Below are 18,841 nucleotides of genomic sequence, written 5' to 3'. Positions count from 1 at the left end.
GATCAACCCAACTCAAATTATAAGGGTTGAGTTGGGTTCATTTTTTTGAACCCGAACTGAATCGGTTCAATTTTGGGTTCATGGGTAAAACATTCAAGTTGACCCAAACTAAATATATATATATATATATATATATATATATATATATATATATAATATTAAGAATACTTTTCTATTAATGGGTTTGCCATAGTAGTATTGAGTCCAATTCAAAAATATTCACGTCTCCGACTTATTTCTGTTTTTATTTTTAATTTATTTGTTTGGTTTATATTATTTTTTTTATTTTGTTATTTTTAATTTCTTTTTTTAGTTTCTTATATATATATACATTTTGTTTAATTTCTTTTTATATTATTTTTTTATTTTGTTATTTTTAATTTCTTTTTTTTAGTTTTTTTGTTTTGTTTATATTATTTTTTATTTTTTTTATTTTTAATTTCTTTTTTTAGTTTCTTATATGTATATATACATTTTGCTTAATTTTTTTTATATTATTTTATTATTTTTAATTTTTTGTTTAGTTTCTTTTATATATATATATATTATAACGTCCCCAATTTTCTAAATCTAATTAGTAACGTCACTGCATACCTAATTCATTAGGCGAAAACTCATCATAAATAACCTTACAAAACAAAGTCTTCCATAAAAATTCATAAAATCAAAAACAACCTATCTTCAAATAAATAAACCTTCAATAACCAAATTCAAAAATAAATCTAAATAAAGTAAACTCCTAAAAATATATCATCTCCAACTTACATGTTGTCCTCACCTCCTAGGTAGCACTTGACTTGAATATTTTATGAAATACTCAGTAAGTCACCCACTGTTGGGGTTAGGAATGCAAACACATGCAACATATGAGCGGGACCTAACGTGTACATGGACCCACCAGGCGGGCTCGTAAACATACCCCCTGTGCCTGACTTGGTCGGGCACAACGTGTTACACGTAGCCAAACACCACAGAACAGAAAAAGGCCTGCATGATATCATGGCAAACATAAATATCGTATTTCATTCTTTCATAACATAAAGGGGAAGGATCCCGATGCACATGACATACATATATGCATGAGATCCCTTAACATATCTAACATGAACTTACATATGTAGTGCTAATATTGCATATACGCTTCTTACATTACATGACATCTTAGATGACTTACATTACATGGCATATTACATAACATGAAAGTACATTCCAGTTGCATAAACATCTCATGACATGACTCGAAAATACTACGTGTATACATGGCATCGATCAACCTTTTCATGGCATATACTACTAACATATCATTCATATTTTCATGGCGTATACTACTAACATATCATTCATATCTTCACATAACATAAACATGTCAACAGTCAACATAATTCATACATCACATATCATATCACATAAATATGGTGCATGCAAGGGCCACAAGGCACGCACCATCATACAACACGTAGTAGTAAGCTAACTCCAATAGTAAGGTCACTTACCTCGATGGTCTTGGTTGAAGTCACTCACAACGAGCTAATCTCAGCGGTTAAATACGTCCTATGATAACCACATAAAAACTTAGAACATTTCATAAGGTACCCTAGCTAAACCTCATGTTATTTATCAAAATAACTCCAACCTAATCTGTCTTTAACATTTAGGAATCATACTGATCTCTGGTAAAACTAAGGGCAGAAACGACTTCGGAAGGGTCGAAAACCTTAGAATCGATATATTATAGTGATACCGAGTCACCAAGCCGAGCCTCGGGATTTGACGGAGCCGAGCCGAGAGCACACGTGTAGAGCCGAGACCAAGGCTGCAGCGCGTCCGTGTTGGGCCGAAACGCACAGGGCCCGCGTCCGTTTCGTGGGCTGGTCCAGAGGCCGAACGTGAACCTGACCCATTTTCCTTCGTCTTCCTTACCCGAAATCTCGCGTAAACCCTAATCGTCGCTGCGCCGCCAACGACGACGTCACAACCCCGATTCCGACAATGCGACGACACCCCTCGCCTATTCAGACAGACGCGCAACGGTATTCAACACCGATAGCTTCAATCGATTCTCCCTCCGGCCACTCACAGAAGAAAACCAGCGAACCACCCACACGTTTTTCCTGACTAACCCTCTCGATTTTCCCGTACTCTCAAATACCTTCGAAAACCTAAAAAGTTTGGAGAGTCAAAGTCGTTTCCAAAGAAGAAGGAGAGTTAGAATATGAGAATATAAGAGGTATGACTTTTGATTAAGGGAGTAATTTCCTGTAAAAAAGAGTGGGAAGCGAGAATAAATGCATAAATCTTGTACGTAAGGGAAAAATGGAAAATATGAATGCTTTATATATATTTTAAATCACAATTTATATATATTTTTATTTTTTTAATAGTTTAAGTAACGTATAAATAAGTATATTTCAACTAAAATATTTTTATATATTTTTATTTTTGTTATATACAATACTCTTAAACTAAATATTTTTATTGTTTATTTAATTTCATGATCTATCTTATATTGTTGTTACTCTAATCAATTTTAAAAAAATATCGGTATTTAATTGTCTTCGTATCTGTGTTTGTTTGTGAACTTTTAATATATTTCATCTAATATTGTATCCAAATAATTATAAAGTGTGGATAAATAAAAGTTAAAAAAAAATTTACACAACCCGAAAATAGAGGGTTGGGTTGGGTTACCAATCCAACCAACCCGACCACCTGACCATATACACCCCTATAAGTGACTATCCAATTTATAGTCTAACTTCTACGGATTATTAAATTAAATAGTTTTTTTAAAAAACTGATTTACAAAAATATTACTTTTTGATAAGCTTCTACTACCATATTTCCTTGTCGTCAATCACTAAGCTTTTAAAGACTAACTCGAGCAATAGAAACTTAGACTAATTACATGCATGTAAACAACAAAACCACCTCAAACCGGATCGGACCCTTGCCTCGAAAGAATTCACACTTGGCCACTAGCTTTCTCCTTTATATTTCATTTCTAGTATCATTGTTGAAGTGATGAGAACATGTTTCAAAGTACTGATTCGTGAAATTAGCATGACTGACCATCAGATTCTTGGTGGCTTATTTCATGGTTAATAGCCCGACTGTAGTGATATTAATTGTAGTTATATCTAATGGAATAGATTTCGAACAAGTTATTATCTCCTAAATTTGATCGAACTCAAATTCTTAGTGGTTAATTCCATGTTTGCTCCCCTAGTTATTATCTCCCAAGTTTGCTTTACAAGTTAACAACTTCTAAACTTGTCCACAAGTTAATATCTCACGCAAAAGCTAAACTAAGTACAAGTCAAGCTTATTGACTTATAATCTCTCGATCTCTCATGTAAGCTTGACAAATTTAACTCTGATTAAGGCTTGGTGAGACTATCCATGTGTAGCTCTCTAATGATGTGTCACTTTTCAACACACTCACGAACAAAGTAGAAGCACGTGTCGATGTGTTTGCTGCATTCGTGAAAATATTGGATTCTTCATTAATGAAATCAAATATTTGTTGTCGACGTAGAGAGTTACTGACTTTGACTCACTTTCGGTCACTTTGCTCAACAAAATTTTCAGCCACAATACTTGGTATAGTGTCACAGTTGCTGCCATGAACTCCACCTCACGGGAAGGTAGTGCCACAACTCGCTTTTTTTAGATTACAAAGTGATAAAATTTTCGTTGAGATAAAACATCATCTGCCTCTCTGGTTAAATCACTATAAATAAGATGGACCGGTTCTTCAAGTCCTCACCATCTTTGATACTTTAGCTTGCAGTTTGTGGTTTTTCTTTGCATAACAATGAATGTGTTTGACCACGTGATGATACATCATAGTAAACTTCTTTATGTATCTACTCATCATTCCGACAATATATAAAAGATTTGGACGAGTATGTATCAAGTATCTTAGACTTCCAATGACTCGTCTATACTTGGTGGGATTCACCAAGCTTCCTTTAGCATCTTTCCCGAGTTATACAAGTGTCCGAGTTATACTTGGTGGGATTGTCTTTCCATTCATTTCAAAACTTCGACGATCCCTTCCCGAACCAAACATGACCAGGTTGCACTTCGTCATCTTAAATTGTTGCAGTACCTTCTTAACATAGGCTGATTGCTTTAGCATGATGCAGTCTTTCTTTTGCCCCACCTCCATATAGAGGTAATATATGAGTATTCCGATGTGAGTCATCTCAAACTCTTTATCATTTACTACTTGAACTCTTTGATGCCTTCTCCACTTGTACCAGCGACGATCACGTCGTCAATTTATAAGCCAACTATGAGTGTTTCAGCTCATAACTTTTTGTATAAACTGCTTGATGTTGCGAGAATTTCATGAAATTGAGACTCTTCAAGCTCTTGTCCAGACATATGTTCTATGCCCTCGGTGCTTGACGTAAACCATAAAGAGCCTTTGACAACTTGGACACTTTGTGCTCTTTGGTTTTGACGACGAAACCTTAGGGTTGGGCAACACACACTTCTTCTTGCAGGTCACCATTTAGAAATGTTAGTTGATGTCCAAGCGATAATCCTCCCGCCCATGTTGAGTTGCAGGGACAATACTCAACCTCACAGTCTTGAGTCTAGCCACCCGAGCGAAGACCTCCTCAAAATCAACTTTTTACTGCTGCATGTATCCCTCACCACAAGTCTTGCTTTGTGTTTGTTGATTTTCCCTTCACTATTCTTCTTCAACTTAAACACTCGCTTCAAATCGATGGGTTTGTAATCGAACAGTAAGTCAGTGAGTGCCAACATCTTGTTCTTCTCAATAGTTTCAAGCTCTTTTTGCATGGTCTCTTGCACATTATCTCATATGTTGCCCCATCTCCTCAACAACGAGTAACACTAGCTCGTTAGGATCTAACTCTTTTTCGAGTGTATCTAAATAAATTTTATTAAGAGAACAAAATTTCTTTGATCCTCCATCTGTCGTGGATCCTACTATTGTGCTCTTGCTTGCGCTCCCTTGATCTAAAATGTGGTGTCATCGGTGATGACGTGTGTGGATTTGTTGGTGTTGATGTCGGTGCACTTTCTAGGTCTGCCTCATCTTCTATAGTTCTCAACTCTTACAATATTCTTCTTACTGCCACAACACCAACAAGCTTATTGATTTTGGTTTCTATCACCACGCTTCTTAATATGTGACCCTGATGTCTTGACATGGGGTTGTACAATCGAAAACTCTTAGATGCTCGAAGTGAGATTTCTTATCAACAAGTGAGGTTTCTTACCAANGAAATAAATAAACCTTTCGTTATTTTGCCTCTTCAGAATTTCTCCAACCGCCGTCGAAAGCCAAGGCGAACGGAGTTCTCTACAAATTACAGCCCTTCCAATCGGAGACGGCCGGTTTCATTTTTCCAGCCGACTGAACTTCACCAAGAAACGTCCGGAACAGTTTCCATTTCTCTTTCAACTCCGGTATTTTCTTGTTTTCAAGAAACATGGACAATGAAACCCGACGGAGAATCGAGGAAACGGTGATTGACTTATTGAAGATATCGAACATGGAAGAGATGACGGAGTACAAAATTCGAGCCGAGGCCGAAAAACGACTCGGAATGGATCTCTCCGATATTCAATGCAAGTGCCTGGTGAGGGACGTGGTCGAGGACTTTTTACATTCATTTACGGAACGTGATGATAAGGGCAAAGAGGGAGAACCAGGGCCTAGCGATCGTTACGAGAATAAAGCGACGGAGCAGGAGATAGTCCGGAAGAAGGAGATTAACGCTGATGTTGACCGTGTGATTTGCCAGGTAAAGCCTTTGCCCTTCTTGATTCTTGAGAAAAGTTGTTGTGAATTTGAAAGCGGAAAAATTGGGATTTTGCGTATATCTGGTGAACTTAGTGAATTGAACTTCAATGCAATGGAGCTTGTTGCCCTTCTTAGAATGCTTCCGAAGCTGGATGTATATGTTCCTATGGCTAGATTGTTATAATTCATTGCTCGTGATCATTATACTATAGTCTTTTGTTACTGAACTGCACCAAAAGGTTAGATTGTGGATGAAATTCCGGTGTACATTCTCTGGCATTTGTGCATTATGATGTAAATTATTGAATCCTCTATATTTATGGTTGCAATAATTAAAGAAATGTTCATTTAGACAAGATCTTTACAGCACTGTATCCTTTCAAAGAAGTAGTTTTTGTTTTTAGAATTTGACAAAAAAAATTCAAATATTTATCCAACCTAATTAAAAATTATAGTAACGAAATTATGTATAAATTTCAAAAACAGAAAGGTAAATTATCAAATAGAGACAGTTGTTAAAATTGTCCATTACAGATTTTACTCTGTATGAAATATGATCCCCATATAATAACCCGTCTGCAATATTATGATTTAGTAGCTAATGATTTTCGGCTTTCTTTCAGCTATCTAATAACAGGAATGTGACAGTTCATGAATTTAAAGGGAACGCTCTGGTATCAATTAGGCAGTATTATGAAAAAGATGGAAAACAGCTTCCTGGTATTAAAGGTGGGCACTATGCATTGGTCTCTTCATTTCCTCTTATGGTGAATCTCCTTATTTTGCCCTGACACACCCTAACACATTTGGCTGAGGTGATGTGTTGGAAAATTTCTGGGAACTCGATTCTCTTGTATCATGTGAGTTCTGTTAACTTCACTTACCTTCCCCCTCCCCCTCACCTGTTCTCTTTTGACCCTTTACTTTATGGCAGGGGTGGGTTGAGAGTGTCTTGCTTCTATTATGAACTCTAACCATGTGAAACGTGATTAGTTAAACCAGTATTTAATATGATTCCAGCTGCTGTTGATTTTGATTTAGACCTGTTGGGTTAGGAGTTTCTTTTGATTGGGTCTGAACGACCAATCCATCTCGTAGTCCTATAAGCCCCCCTGTTTTTATTGAAATTATTATTCATGTTAGTTTTTGTCCATATTGATAATTTTAATTGCTAGGAATCAGCTTGACAACTGAACAATGGTCTGCCTTTAGGAGTAGTATTCCTGCTATAGAGGAAGCTATTTTGCAGATGAAAATGAAAATAAAAAGGTGAGAACCATGTTGATGTTCTTTGATACTACTGTTATTGAACCTGCTTGTTATAGTTCATCAAATTTATTTCATTAACAAGAAAACTCCAAAGTTTTATGATATGTTTTCAGGAGTTGGTGTCCAAATGTAGATTCCAAAACTTTTATTAATGTTTTCTTTCGTTAAGTTTTCTTGTTGGAGGATTTAAATTTCAGGACAAAAGGTGTATAGTTGAAATAACTAACTATACCATATCTTGTAGATCTGAACACGATGCTAATACAAGTGGTGCTGTCTCTGTACCTGCTACTGGGTCTGCTCCAAAATTTCCATCTGAAACTATTCGGTTTGATGGAAAAAACTACCGGGTATGGGCATGCCAGATGGAGCTTTTGCTGCGGCGCTTAAAGATTGCTTATGTACTTTCTGATCATCGTCCTACTGCCATGCTTCGACCAGAATCTAGCTCTGGAAATACCTCTCGATCCAAGGCATCTGAACAGGAATGGATGAGTGATGACCACATGTGTCGCCACATCATTCTGAACTCCCTCTCCGATAGTCTTTTTCATAAATACACGAAGAGAACAATGAGTGCTAGAGAACTCTGGAAGGAGCTAAACTCGCTTTATCTTTGTGATTATGGAACCAGGAGATCTCAAGTTAAAAAATATCTGGAATTCAGGATGGTCGAGGAGAAGTCAATATTAGAACAAGTTGAAGAACTTAATAACATTGCTGAATCCATTATTTCAGCTGGAATGCGGATTGATGAGGATTTTCATGTTAGTGCCATTATTTCGAAGCTTCCACCCTCTTGGACAAATGTCTTTGTGAAGTTAATGCGTGAGGAGCATCTTCCCTCTGTGGTGTTGATAGATCGATTGAGGAATGAAGAAAAATTACGTACGCAGCAATACTCACATCTCTCAGGAGCGCCTTTTAATCCAGGAGGCCAACGTCCTTTCGTGAATCACAGGCGAAAAATGGGAGACCCAATGTCCCAAAGCCTACCGTCGAGGAAAAGGGAATGGAAAATGGATGTCAAAACTTTACTCTGCTTGAATTGTGGCAAGGAAGGACACATATCTCGAGATTGTCCGAGTAGTAAGTAGGAAAGTCGATAATGAAGTAGCTCATTAAAGAACACAGCAGTATCCTACTGAGGTAAGTATGTCTGAGGATAAAAATAGTGTATTCACATTTAGATCCCACCCCTCTTGACTCATATGTTCTTTTAAAGCATGGAATACGATAGTTTGAAATTTCTAACAATTTTCATTTCTCAGAATCTGTCAAGCGCTTAGGGGGCTTTCAAAGTGCGAAATCAAGGTTCTAAGCGATGTAAGTGCATAACTAGCTTATAACGTTGTTGATTTTAACGCAGTTATACATTATCATCCTCGTTCTTGAAGCTTATGTTAGCGAGTTTGTACTTTTCTGTAGGATTTTTTTTCCTTCGTAGGAACCACCACTTTAAGGAAGATCATTGGATAGGTCTGACTATAATCTACTGTAAGTTGATAGCTTCCTACTGGAATGTATAGTGAGAAGAGATGATGAATCCATAAGCTCCTAGTTTGATTAAAGATGAGCTTGTTAATTATCACCGTTCTGCTGTGCATGCAAGTGTTGTTAGGGTTATTATCAGGATAGATGTTAGAAATAGTAGGTTAAATTATACCCTTAAATTTGGGTTAGGTTTAAATTATGCACCTGGAATTTGAAAAGATTCATTTTTTACCCCTAAACTTGATTTTATTTTCGTTAAAATAGGACTGAAATTGATACGGAGCATAATTGGAAGTTATCTCAAGAGATTAGGAACATTTTATATAATTAACCAAAACATTATTGGGATGTATTAGTTGGTAGCTAGTAAAGGAGTTTTCAATGGGGAAGTAGTGGAAGGGTTGTAGGAGGCATTTCTTTATACGTTAGGACTTGGGTTTGTTGGAGAGGAGATGTGTCCAAGTACCTCGAATCACTTAAAATGAAGTATTTGCTTCGTGTCACAATCACATTTTTTAACACTCACTCCTACCAACAAGTCAGCCTACTTAAATTTGTGTCGTCGTTGGCACGAGTGGTGTATACTTAGGTCTCTAGCCCCGTTTTACGGGAAAAAAAAATTAAACAAGGTAAAGAGATTTTAGAAAGTGTTTTGAAAGCAATTTTAGAAGGTAAGATTATAGGCTATCAAGCAAGGACAACAATGACTTTGATAACATAGAACTTTGAGTATGAAGAATTGATAACTTGTTACATCTCTTATTATACATCTTGAGGCATTTTAGTCTGCGCAGAAATAGACTTGAATTTTGTGACAAGTAGTATCAGGGGTTGGAGTCAACACGCTTTGGACTAGCATGACCGTGACACTTCGCACCCCTTAGGGAGAATTGGTTTATTTAGCTTTGGACCAGCATGACCATGACACTTCACATCCCTTAGGGAGAATTGGTTTATTTAGAGTCAAATGAAAGTATAGTTTTTTAGCGCAAATTTAGTTTCATTTTCCTTTTGTCGAACCCAAATTCCTAATAATCTCTTATGTTCTTGATAGGTCTTCTCATCGGTAATGAAACCTTTGTGTTCTCATCAACAAAGGATTAGCCAAAAGGAAGAGTAGATAGATGCCTCTCTTTTACCAAAAAGAGTAATCTTTTAATGAAAAAGTAAAAAGAGAAAATAAAAGAAAGCATTTGTGCCCCAAAATTGGCCATGTTTTTCAGGGTTTGGATTGAGTAAGTCCACACGCAATGAATTACTATACTAATTTATGAGATGCTTTAAATGTCTCTGTCCTTCATTATTCAAACCATTTTCTTAGCCCACATTTTATTTAATTATTTATTTATTTATTTATTTGGAGTTTAGGCCACATTTTTTCAATGCAAATATAAACAAATGGGAGACTTTTGAGATGCTTTGGGACAAAGAGGTGGTGGGTGATTGTCAATTTCAAGTTTCAAAACATCAAGGATTTGAAATCACTTGAAAAAATTATATAACTAAATTAAATTAATTTTCATTAGTTTATTAAAGATTTAGTTTTCTTTTTAAAAGCACATCCAATGAAAACTTGACACAATTATTTGTGTTTAGTTTAGCTTAGAATAATTATAGGTTTAGCATATTTCAAAGATATTTTAGATTAAAGTTGTTGGGTTTCAACAAAAAAACAAAACAAAACAAAAACAGAAAATTAGGAAAATCATTCTTAATTTGTTGAATTAGAATTTTAAAGCTTTTTTTCCTCATAAAGTTAAAAAGTAATTTTTAGTGGAGAAGAAAATCTAGAGAATGATGCAAAAGAAGGCCACTTTAATCACTTTCTTCAATACAATGTGCATTATTAGATTTTTTTTATAAAAAAAAAAATGAATTAAGAATAAGGGTTGTTAACATTAGTAATGTATAAAACTTACCCTATAAACCCTTTATTTTTCACCATAACATAGAGAGGTCCCTTTGTCAATTGGACCGTCATAATAACAAAAGGGTTAGGTTTATTACAACTTGCAAGATTACGAGAGAAGAAGATTAATTGGAGAACTAGACCATTGTTAAAGAGTTGTCCACAAAAAAATAAGAGCGTGTTGAGGTAAAAGATGATAGGCAAATGACATCATTAGTGTCAGCTCAATTTGTAAAATTCAAGTTTAACTAAATAAAAATAAAAATTCATCAAACTTAAAAAATAAATAAATAAATAACACCAAACAAAATATCCTTTTTCATAATATTACTAAAGTGAGCCAATATTTTAAATTTAAAAAAAAAAATTAATGAATAAGTTGGGTAAGTTGAGAAGGAGAAAAAGTTTGGTTTTTTATTAATGAAAATATAATAATATACCAATAAATGAGTAATAAAAATAGTTTAAAACGTTTTAAATGGTTAATAAAAGTACAATTATTGGTATTGGGACACTTGGACGTGGCACAACAAAAACATTTGACTTTATCTTCTTTTTTCTTGATTCATAAAAAGCATTTTAAAAAACACAAAATAAAATAAAATAAAGAAAAAGCATTTCACATGCATCACATGGTTTGTGTGATTGTCATGCATCACATACACCCATTCAAAATCCTCACACTTTTCATCCTCATCCTTTTACTTTCTTTTCTTCCACTCCCTCCCTGCTTTTCTTTGCCATCCTCATTTTCAGTCCCTCTACTTTCATTTATTTTCAATTCGGTCCTTCTAAAACTTTCAAAACTAAAAGGGCTTCCCTCTTGATCGAGCTCGGTTTCGGTTTAAGATAACGAAAGGGCAAACACAATCCTCCAGCTTTTCATATTTTTGGAGAACTTCCTGCTATCAAGGAAGGAGACGAACAACTCTGTGAAGTAAAAGAACAAAAAGTCGCGAACTGATACTAAGAACCTTACATTAGTTTTCAAAATGTGCAGCTTCAAATAGATATCAGATTAGATTAAACCAAAGCTCGATTTCTAGCCTAGGGAATAGATGCCATCTTCGACATAGGTGACGACCATAGTCCATAATCTCAAAAAACTTGATATGCAGAAGAAAATGAAACATATCTATGAACAAGAGCATGAAAAAGAACACGGCACAAACTGGTCTGAGCAAAGAACCCCATCATGATCAGATAGAAAGTGTATCCATTTTCATCAAAATAATGAACGCTGATACAGATACATGCATTGTTTGATGGTGAATCTAAAGAGTAATAAAGAACAAAAGAATTTGAGGGGCTAACATTAAAAAGAACATCAACAGTTTGGGAGATTCTTGATGAACAATAAGAACAGTGGACCATCTTGATTATGCAGAATAGTAACAATAATAACAATGTGTACTATAAACAACATAAATTCTCTTCTCCTACTTTGTTAATTCATACTAGATACTTATTTCCCTAACAATAATACCTGCTCTCTCTAAATCAAAACTTCTGCATGCACTACGTTACTGTAGTTCTTGTGCTACCCAACTGTTGATAGAGGATGTAATGGAGTCGAATCCCGCGAAATTGTGGCTATCAACTCTTCCTTTGTCAACTGCTCCGATCCGGGGGATTTGATCGTAAACGTGTGCAAAACTGTATCGTTTACTTCAACAGAGAGTTTTGAATCAACAACACTGATCTGTGCATTTTTCATTGCCTTGATAACTCTTGATGCAGGGTGTGACTCTAATGGGCAGCTAACCTTAACAATGACTTCGTCATTACCTGCTTCGACGTCGATGTCAACATCGAGGAATTGATCTTTGTTTTCAATTTCTGGGTTCGTCTCCGAAGGGGTTGCTTCACTTGAGGTGATGCCGGATTGCTCCCTTTCATATTCCATGGCTTTCACTTTAGATTGAAGCTCATTAATGTAAGCAATGGCATCTCCTAGCAGTGAAGCTTTGTCCATCTTCGAGATATTGGGTACAACAGCTCGTAAAGCATAGAACCGCTGGTTCAACTTTTCACGACGTTGCCTCTCCGCCTCCACGTGATTTAGTGGTTCCTCCCTGCCATTTGCAGGTTTTCTGCCTCGTTTGCGTGGTCGTCTTTCGTCAGTGCCAGGTCCCTCTTCTTTGCATTGAGGCTCTACATCTAATTGTTCCGAATCTGCAACTACACGGTTCATCACAGGAGTCGGCCTTGATGTTGCTACAGAGAAATCAATTTGCATTTGGGCTATCTTCTGTGATTGATAGGGATTGAGACAAAATTCATCTCTAACTCCATTGACAAGCTGCTCGTGATTATTATTTACCGGTGGAGTTGGAGAGCCTAAAGTTTCGGTAGGATTCCCCTGTTTGAGAAGATGAACATGCCCCAAACTCGGACTTCGAACGCCCTTTCGAGGGCTTTGAAACTGAATTCTACCTCCATTGGGACATACTTCCCATGCCCTTTCGTCCATCTTCCTAACCGCCAGTTTCTCTCTGAAATGAGATCGACCCACGTTCCCCGAGTTCAAACTCTGCCCAAAAACCTTAGGAACCCCTCCTCCTCTTTCTGCAATCCCCAAACTTGGAAACAGGGCGTTTTCATCCTTCCTTTCAGCCATCCTCGACATCACAGCCAATGTCCTCACTCCATCAAGCGAACGTTGAGATGAAAACAACGATCGAATCAAATGAACCAACTCTAAGCTCTCACTCACAGATCTCACAGAACCCAATTCAACTACTCCAACATCAGTTGGCACCAAGACGATGGTCCGAATACCAGCAGACTTAGCCAGATAGGACCTCACACAATACTCAGCAGGCGAATTGAGCACATCCAAGTGCCAGACATGTTTCCCAGAAGCGAAACACTTCCCAGGACCCCCCTCTCCACCAGGAAAGGAGAAATACATGGAAGCAAGAAAAAACATCTCAGTATCAGTAACTCTATCCAATCCAAGAGCATAATTATCCTCATCAGACCCACCAAACAGTGTATGAAGCTTCTGCAATGCCCTTTTCTTCATCCTTTGTTGGCTCTCATCTTCAAGCTCAAGGCTAAGAATCTGCGTAGCTTCTGTTCCCTCACCGTCCCTAGGATCCCTAAACGATCCATCTCCCCATCCCAAAACCCATTGACCAGATTTTGAATGGGAAAGTTGCCAGAAAATTGCATAATTCCAACAAAAATTAGAAGCGTTGGGTGTCTCTACCAGATCCGCAAGCTTGTTCTGCAAATTATCATCATTCCTCACAGCCATAAACAGATTCTCATTCGAAACAGAGCAAGACATCATGTAATTAAAAGCACGAGTACCCAAAACAGCAGCAACCACAGTCTTATCCTCATCCTTCCCACCCACACCCCGCAACCCATCTTCAATCTTCATCTTTAAAACCCAATGATAACAATAATCACACACACGCTTCAAAATTAGAAAACCCCAGATCAAATCTCTGTCCAAAAACCTAAACCCTCTACCAAGAACACCATCGCTAAAACATTGTCTAGATCTCGGAAATTAGGAAAAATTAAGAAAACCCCAGATCAACCCAACACAAAAAATGAATCACCCAACAACCCAGGAATCAAAAGAGACAGAAATAGCGAAGAATCAACCGGTACAGGGCAAGCGAAATGCGCTGAAAAGAAAACGATGCGATGAGGGAAGGGTTTGAAAGAAAGTTGGAAGGCTATAAACATTCCCAGGAAAGCGACAGCCTGAATCGAGGAGAAAGATTTAATTTAGTTTCTCATTGGAAAACAAAGAAAGCAGTTATTTCACGCGACAAACTAAACGAAACAAAGAAAGAAAGAAAGAAAGAAAGAAAGAAAGCAATACCCTCTTTAACTCTTCTTTCTCTGTTTTCCAGAACGATGAAGAATCGAAAATGGAAATGGAAAATTTTGGAAAATGGGTTTCTGTTTTATCCCCTCTGCTCTTGGCTCTGCCGCTCCTCCTCCTCCTCCTCCTCCTCCTCCTCCTCCTTATTCTACACGAGAAATCCCCTTAACCATGGTTAAGTAAAATCAAAATACGAGGACTCAAATACTAACCATGGTTAAAGCCGGATCGGATACATTTGGTTGGGAGTTTGAGTAGTCGACAATTATATTGTGGCCTTTTGTTTCGACAGCGGCACCTGAGATTGGATTTCAATTCCTCGCAGAGGAATTCAAATACTCTTTTCTTATTTATTTATTTATTCGGACCATAAAATCGTCTCGTGAGTCTCATGCTTAATACTCGCTTGCAATTACTCTCAAACCATGCATAACATGCGACCCTATCATTATTCATCAACCTAATTTTTTCTATTTCCACTTTTGCCCCTACTATCAATTCTAATTTAATTTCCTAAATGTAGAAAAAAAAAACACTTTTTTTCTCCAAAAAAAAAAATTATTTTTTATTTTTAGAATGGATGTGAAAATAAAAATTATTTAAGGAAATGTTTTATTATTCCAAATAATGATTTGAGATGTCGAATTATAAAAATAGTTGTAGCTATAAATGATTATTAATTAATGTATTGAGTATATTTTGGGTTGTAAATTTTAAAAAAATGAAAATAGTCTTTTTTTTTAAATTCGAATATTGAAAATATAAAACAAAAACAATTTATGAATCAATATTTATTGGATCTATTTATTTGATTAATTTGCATACCAAATAAGCTTAGCAATTTGTATTTTGTTAATTAGTTAAATTTTATTGTGATTTTTAAAGTAATATTTAAGCTAATGACTTGTTGTTGTTCCCACGTGCCAAGCGTGTACCAATTCTTTTGAAAATTAATAAAACCTTTAATTAATTAGGGGATGTGAGTTGTAGATCTAATAAATTAAGAAATGTGTTGAAACTCCATTTTTTAACTATGTAAAAGTGATTTTTTAAGATTTAATTAAGATATACAAATTAAATGTTTAAAAATAAATATTTTACCCAATAACATTTTTCCTCGTTATTAAAAATAAATTAAATAAACTACTAAAAAAATAACTTAAATTAATGTAGTTATTGAGTTGAGTTCGTTACTTAATAAAAGTTATTTTAAATAAAAAAAATCACAATTTAAATAACTATTAAGTATAAAAAAAATTATCTAACTCGACTTACGAACATTCTTACTCGTGCAAGTAGTCTAAAACCACAAAGTAACAATGGAAGAATGGGGAAGACTGAATTTTGATTCCCATGGTCGAGATTTTTCGGGAAGAATAAAAGGACGGTTGAAAATATATTTTTTCTCCGCCTTTTGACACAAATAAGCTTAGAATGGTAATTGATTTATATTATTTAAATAACTAAAAGACAAAAAAATATATATATATATATATATATATATATATATAACTTTTTGAATCCGATAAAATTAAATCGGATTCTTAATTAGCATCTTTGTTGTTATTATCCCCTATTTTTTTAGCTCGGTTTTATAAAACTCAACTATCGAGCTATACACTACGCATAAACTTATCACAAAATAGAGATTCTACATAATTCAAAAATTAACACCTCAACAAAATCTAAACAGATAGTGCTTAAAAAAAAAAAATCAAAATCACTTTAATGTTCGGCGAGAACGTACTTGTATAGTAATGCTCGATCGTACATAGCACATTTCAAAAACACAACGATTTATTATTGAAAACGATTTAAATACGCCTTTTATTACATGCATATACAAATTCTGGGTACAAAATTGAGTGGTCGACTCTAAAAGGATAATAAAGTATTCTTTAATTAAAAATGGTGGAAACAAAATAAATTATATATTTATTTATTTGCAGGGTTTGAGGTCACACATGTTTTTTTAATGTTTCATCCAACTTGGCTGCCATTTTAATGGAGTACAATATAAGGTAAGCCCCAAGAAATTGATCCCCCACCAAACTTATCTCCTTTCTATTTATTTTATTTTTTAATTTTAAATTTTAAATTTTATTAATATTATTTATAATTACGGTCTGTTTTTTAAAATTTTTAAATGTAATGTTTGAGATATTAAACTAATAAAAATTGATTATATAAATAGGTGTTTATTAACTTGCTTTTTGGTTTTATAATAATAAAAAAAAAAGGAAAGTAAATGAAATTGATTTAATTTTCATGTCATTTTTTTTTTTAAAGGTAATTTGATTAAAGGATTGGAATAAAAAAAAAAAAAAAAAAAAAGAATAAGATTCCTCCTTTTGACTTAATTCACCAAATAGTCTGATAAAGCTTTAGTCCTTATTGACTAAACAAAAGTTGATTAGAAATCCCATTTTGAAAGAAGACTACAAATATAAATATTTTGTCCTTTTTATTATTTTATTTAAAATTAATATTTTTTTCCTTTTTTTGAGATCAGATTTTATATGTAAAATATAATTAATTAATTAAAAATTTGATATTAAAATGTTCCCAATAATATATGGAAAAGAGAATATATTTGAAATATATATATATATAATTTGGTATAAATATGGTTAAAATTAAAGCAAAATAAAATTGCTAGAAATTTCAATTTTCCACCGACCGACATGTCGTACTTGTACTTTGTACCGCGTCAGGTCACACGCTTCGCGACACTCCCAACTCTCTTGGTCATTGTGAAGTTGGATAAGAAGGATAAAATATATAAAACAAAAGCTTTTTTTCCGTATATATATAAAACTAAAACATCCATTAATTATTATTTATTATTATTATTTTATATTATTTTCATTACAATACCATCAGTTTAAAAAAAATCATTTTTTTAATAGTTAAAATTATTTAAATTGCCTAAAAAAATCACTATTGAAATTAATTAATAAAATGTAATATTTAAAACTTAAGACCAAAATTATGAATATACATATAATTAAATAAAATTTAGATTTATAAAGGACAAGGTTTATTTTGTAAGGCGAGTTCATAAGAACGTGTTGCTAATTGTGAAACTACGCGACTAAGAATCGTGTACATCACATCCCTAAAGCTGCAAAGTAATACGAGTAAAATTATAGAACATGCGCTTTGATCGCGAGTGACCGACTTAGAGGGAACAAATTAAGTTTTACGAGATCCAGCTAAGCGGTTCACGCAATGAAGTTGGCTTCGTCACAAAACAAAACGAACACGTTTTACATTGTGCATGTTGTCCACGTGTTTCTAGTGAAGTGGGACCGCCACGACGTGACAAAATCAGAAGGCGGGTCNAAAAAAAAAAAAATGTCTTAGTTCATAAAATTATTTATTTATTTAAATATTAAATATAACTTAACTCAAATGATTTAATAACTTAAATTTTCGAAGACAAAATAATATTAATAAATAAATAAAATACTCCAAACCCAATAACAAAAGAGCATCTCATTTAATTTAATTTAATTTTTTATTATTGAAATGTAATATTTCTGGTTGGAAACATAGTCACGACACATGAAACACGTGCGACCAACAAATCTATCTCATTTTCAGCAATCTTCATAAAGCTGCAAAACTGAAGCCACGTTAATACGGAGACGACCAATTTGTTTGTTTGTATTTATTTATTTTTAAATAAATTCAGAAAATGATTTTATTATTTAAAGAAAATAAAAAAGTTAGGATAATTGGTGTGCCACGTTTCAGATTGTGATTGGAGGAATGGGGTAGTTATTATATATAAAAGCTTTGATGCTTCCAAAGCGTCAAATAAAACCAACTGCCCCTTCACGTGGTACGCACGGATACAAACAAATCCCGGGACCCACATCAATTACATTTTTTCTTTTCTTTTTTTGAAATAATCACACAAATGCTTATTTATTTAAATGAGGAAATATAATTATTAATTTTTTCTTTTCTTCTTGGGTGGAGAAAAAACCCACGCGGCTCACGTGGTAATAATAGAAAGTGGACGTGAGAAGTTGCGTGGTTAAGATGGTATTTAGGGAAGGTGGACCCCGCAGTGCTGTTGATGACGTCATCGCACAGTCTGTAATTTTCTAATTTGTCATTTTCTCCCCCACTTTATTTCCAATTTTCAAATCCACCCCACACGCCTTCTGTTTCTTATAACTCCGACACAACGTGTGTGCCCAACCTCCAAATACCCACTCAAATGTGCCAACTTCATAATTAATTTCAGCAGGGTCCTGGGCCGCTAGTGAATTGGGCCTCTGGGTTTTCAACAGCCCATTAAAGCTGGTGTGGAGCCTGGAGGCCAGGCCCATTATCCACTAGATTGGACAGATACCCTGTCGGCCCAAATTATTGATTGGGCCACACGGAGGGGATTTCTAAATTCCGACTGTTCAATGCAATTATTTTAAATAATTTCAGCCCAATCATACCAAATAATTTAAAAAAACTCTTATTTATTTTTTATTTTTGTAAAGATAGAGATAAAAAAAAAAAAAAAAAAAAA

General features: G+C 34.7%; 1 protein-coding gene across 1 annotated transcript; it reads right to left on the bottom strand.

The window, feature by feature from the left end:
• Positions 1-11,780: 11,780 nt before the first annotated feature.
• Positions 11,781-14,559, bottom strand: LOC111474060 (transcription factor bHLH13-like). The gene is made up of 2 exons (XM_023119319.1): positions 14,302-14,559; positions 11,781-14,180 (listed from the first exon to the last, which is right to left on the bottom strand). The coding sequence occupies exon 2, from the start codon at positions 13,846-13,848 to the stop codon at positions 11,998-12,000; it is 1,851 nt and encodes a 616-aa protein (XP_022975087.1). The 5' UTR covers positions 13,849-14,180; positions 14,302-14,559; the 3' UTR covers positions 11,781-11,997.
• Positions 14,560-18,841: the final 4,282 nt, after the last annotated feature.

Source organism: Cucurbita maxima, unplaced genomic scaffold (genome assembly GCF_002738345.1).
Source record: "Cucurbita maxima cultivar Rimu unplaced genomic scaffold, Cmax_1.0 Cma_Scf00226, whole genome shotgun sequence".
Classification (NCBI taxonomy): domain Eukaryota; kingdom Viridiplantae; phylum Streptophyta; class Magnoliopsida; order Cucurbitales; family Cucurbitaceae; genus Cucurbita; species Cucurbita maxima.
The sequence above is the reverse complement of the archived record's forward strand: the minus strand, read 5'-3'. Positions and strand labels throughout refer to the sequence as shown.

Bases quoted from the DNA above. Each gene is read 5' to 3' on its own strand.
- LOC111474060 (XM_023119319.1), bottom strand. From the start codon at position 13,848: ATGAAGATTGAAGATGGGTTGCGGGGTGTGGGTGGGAAGGATGAGGAT.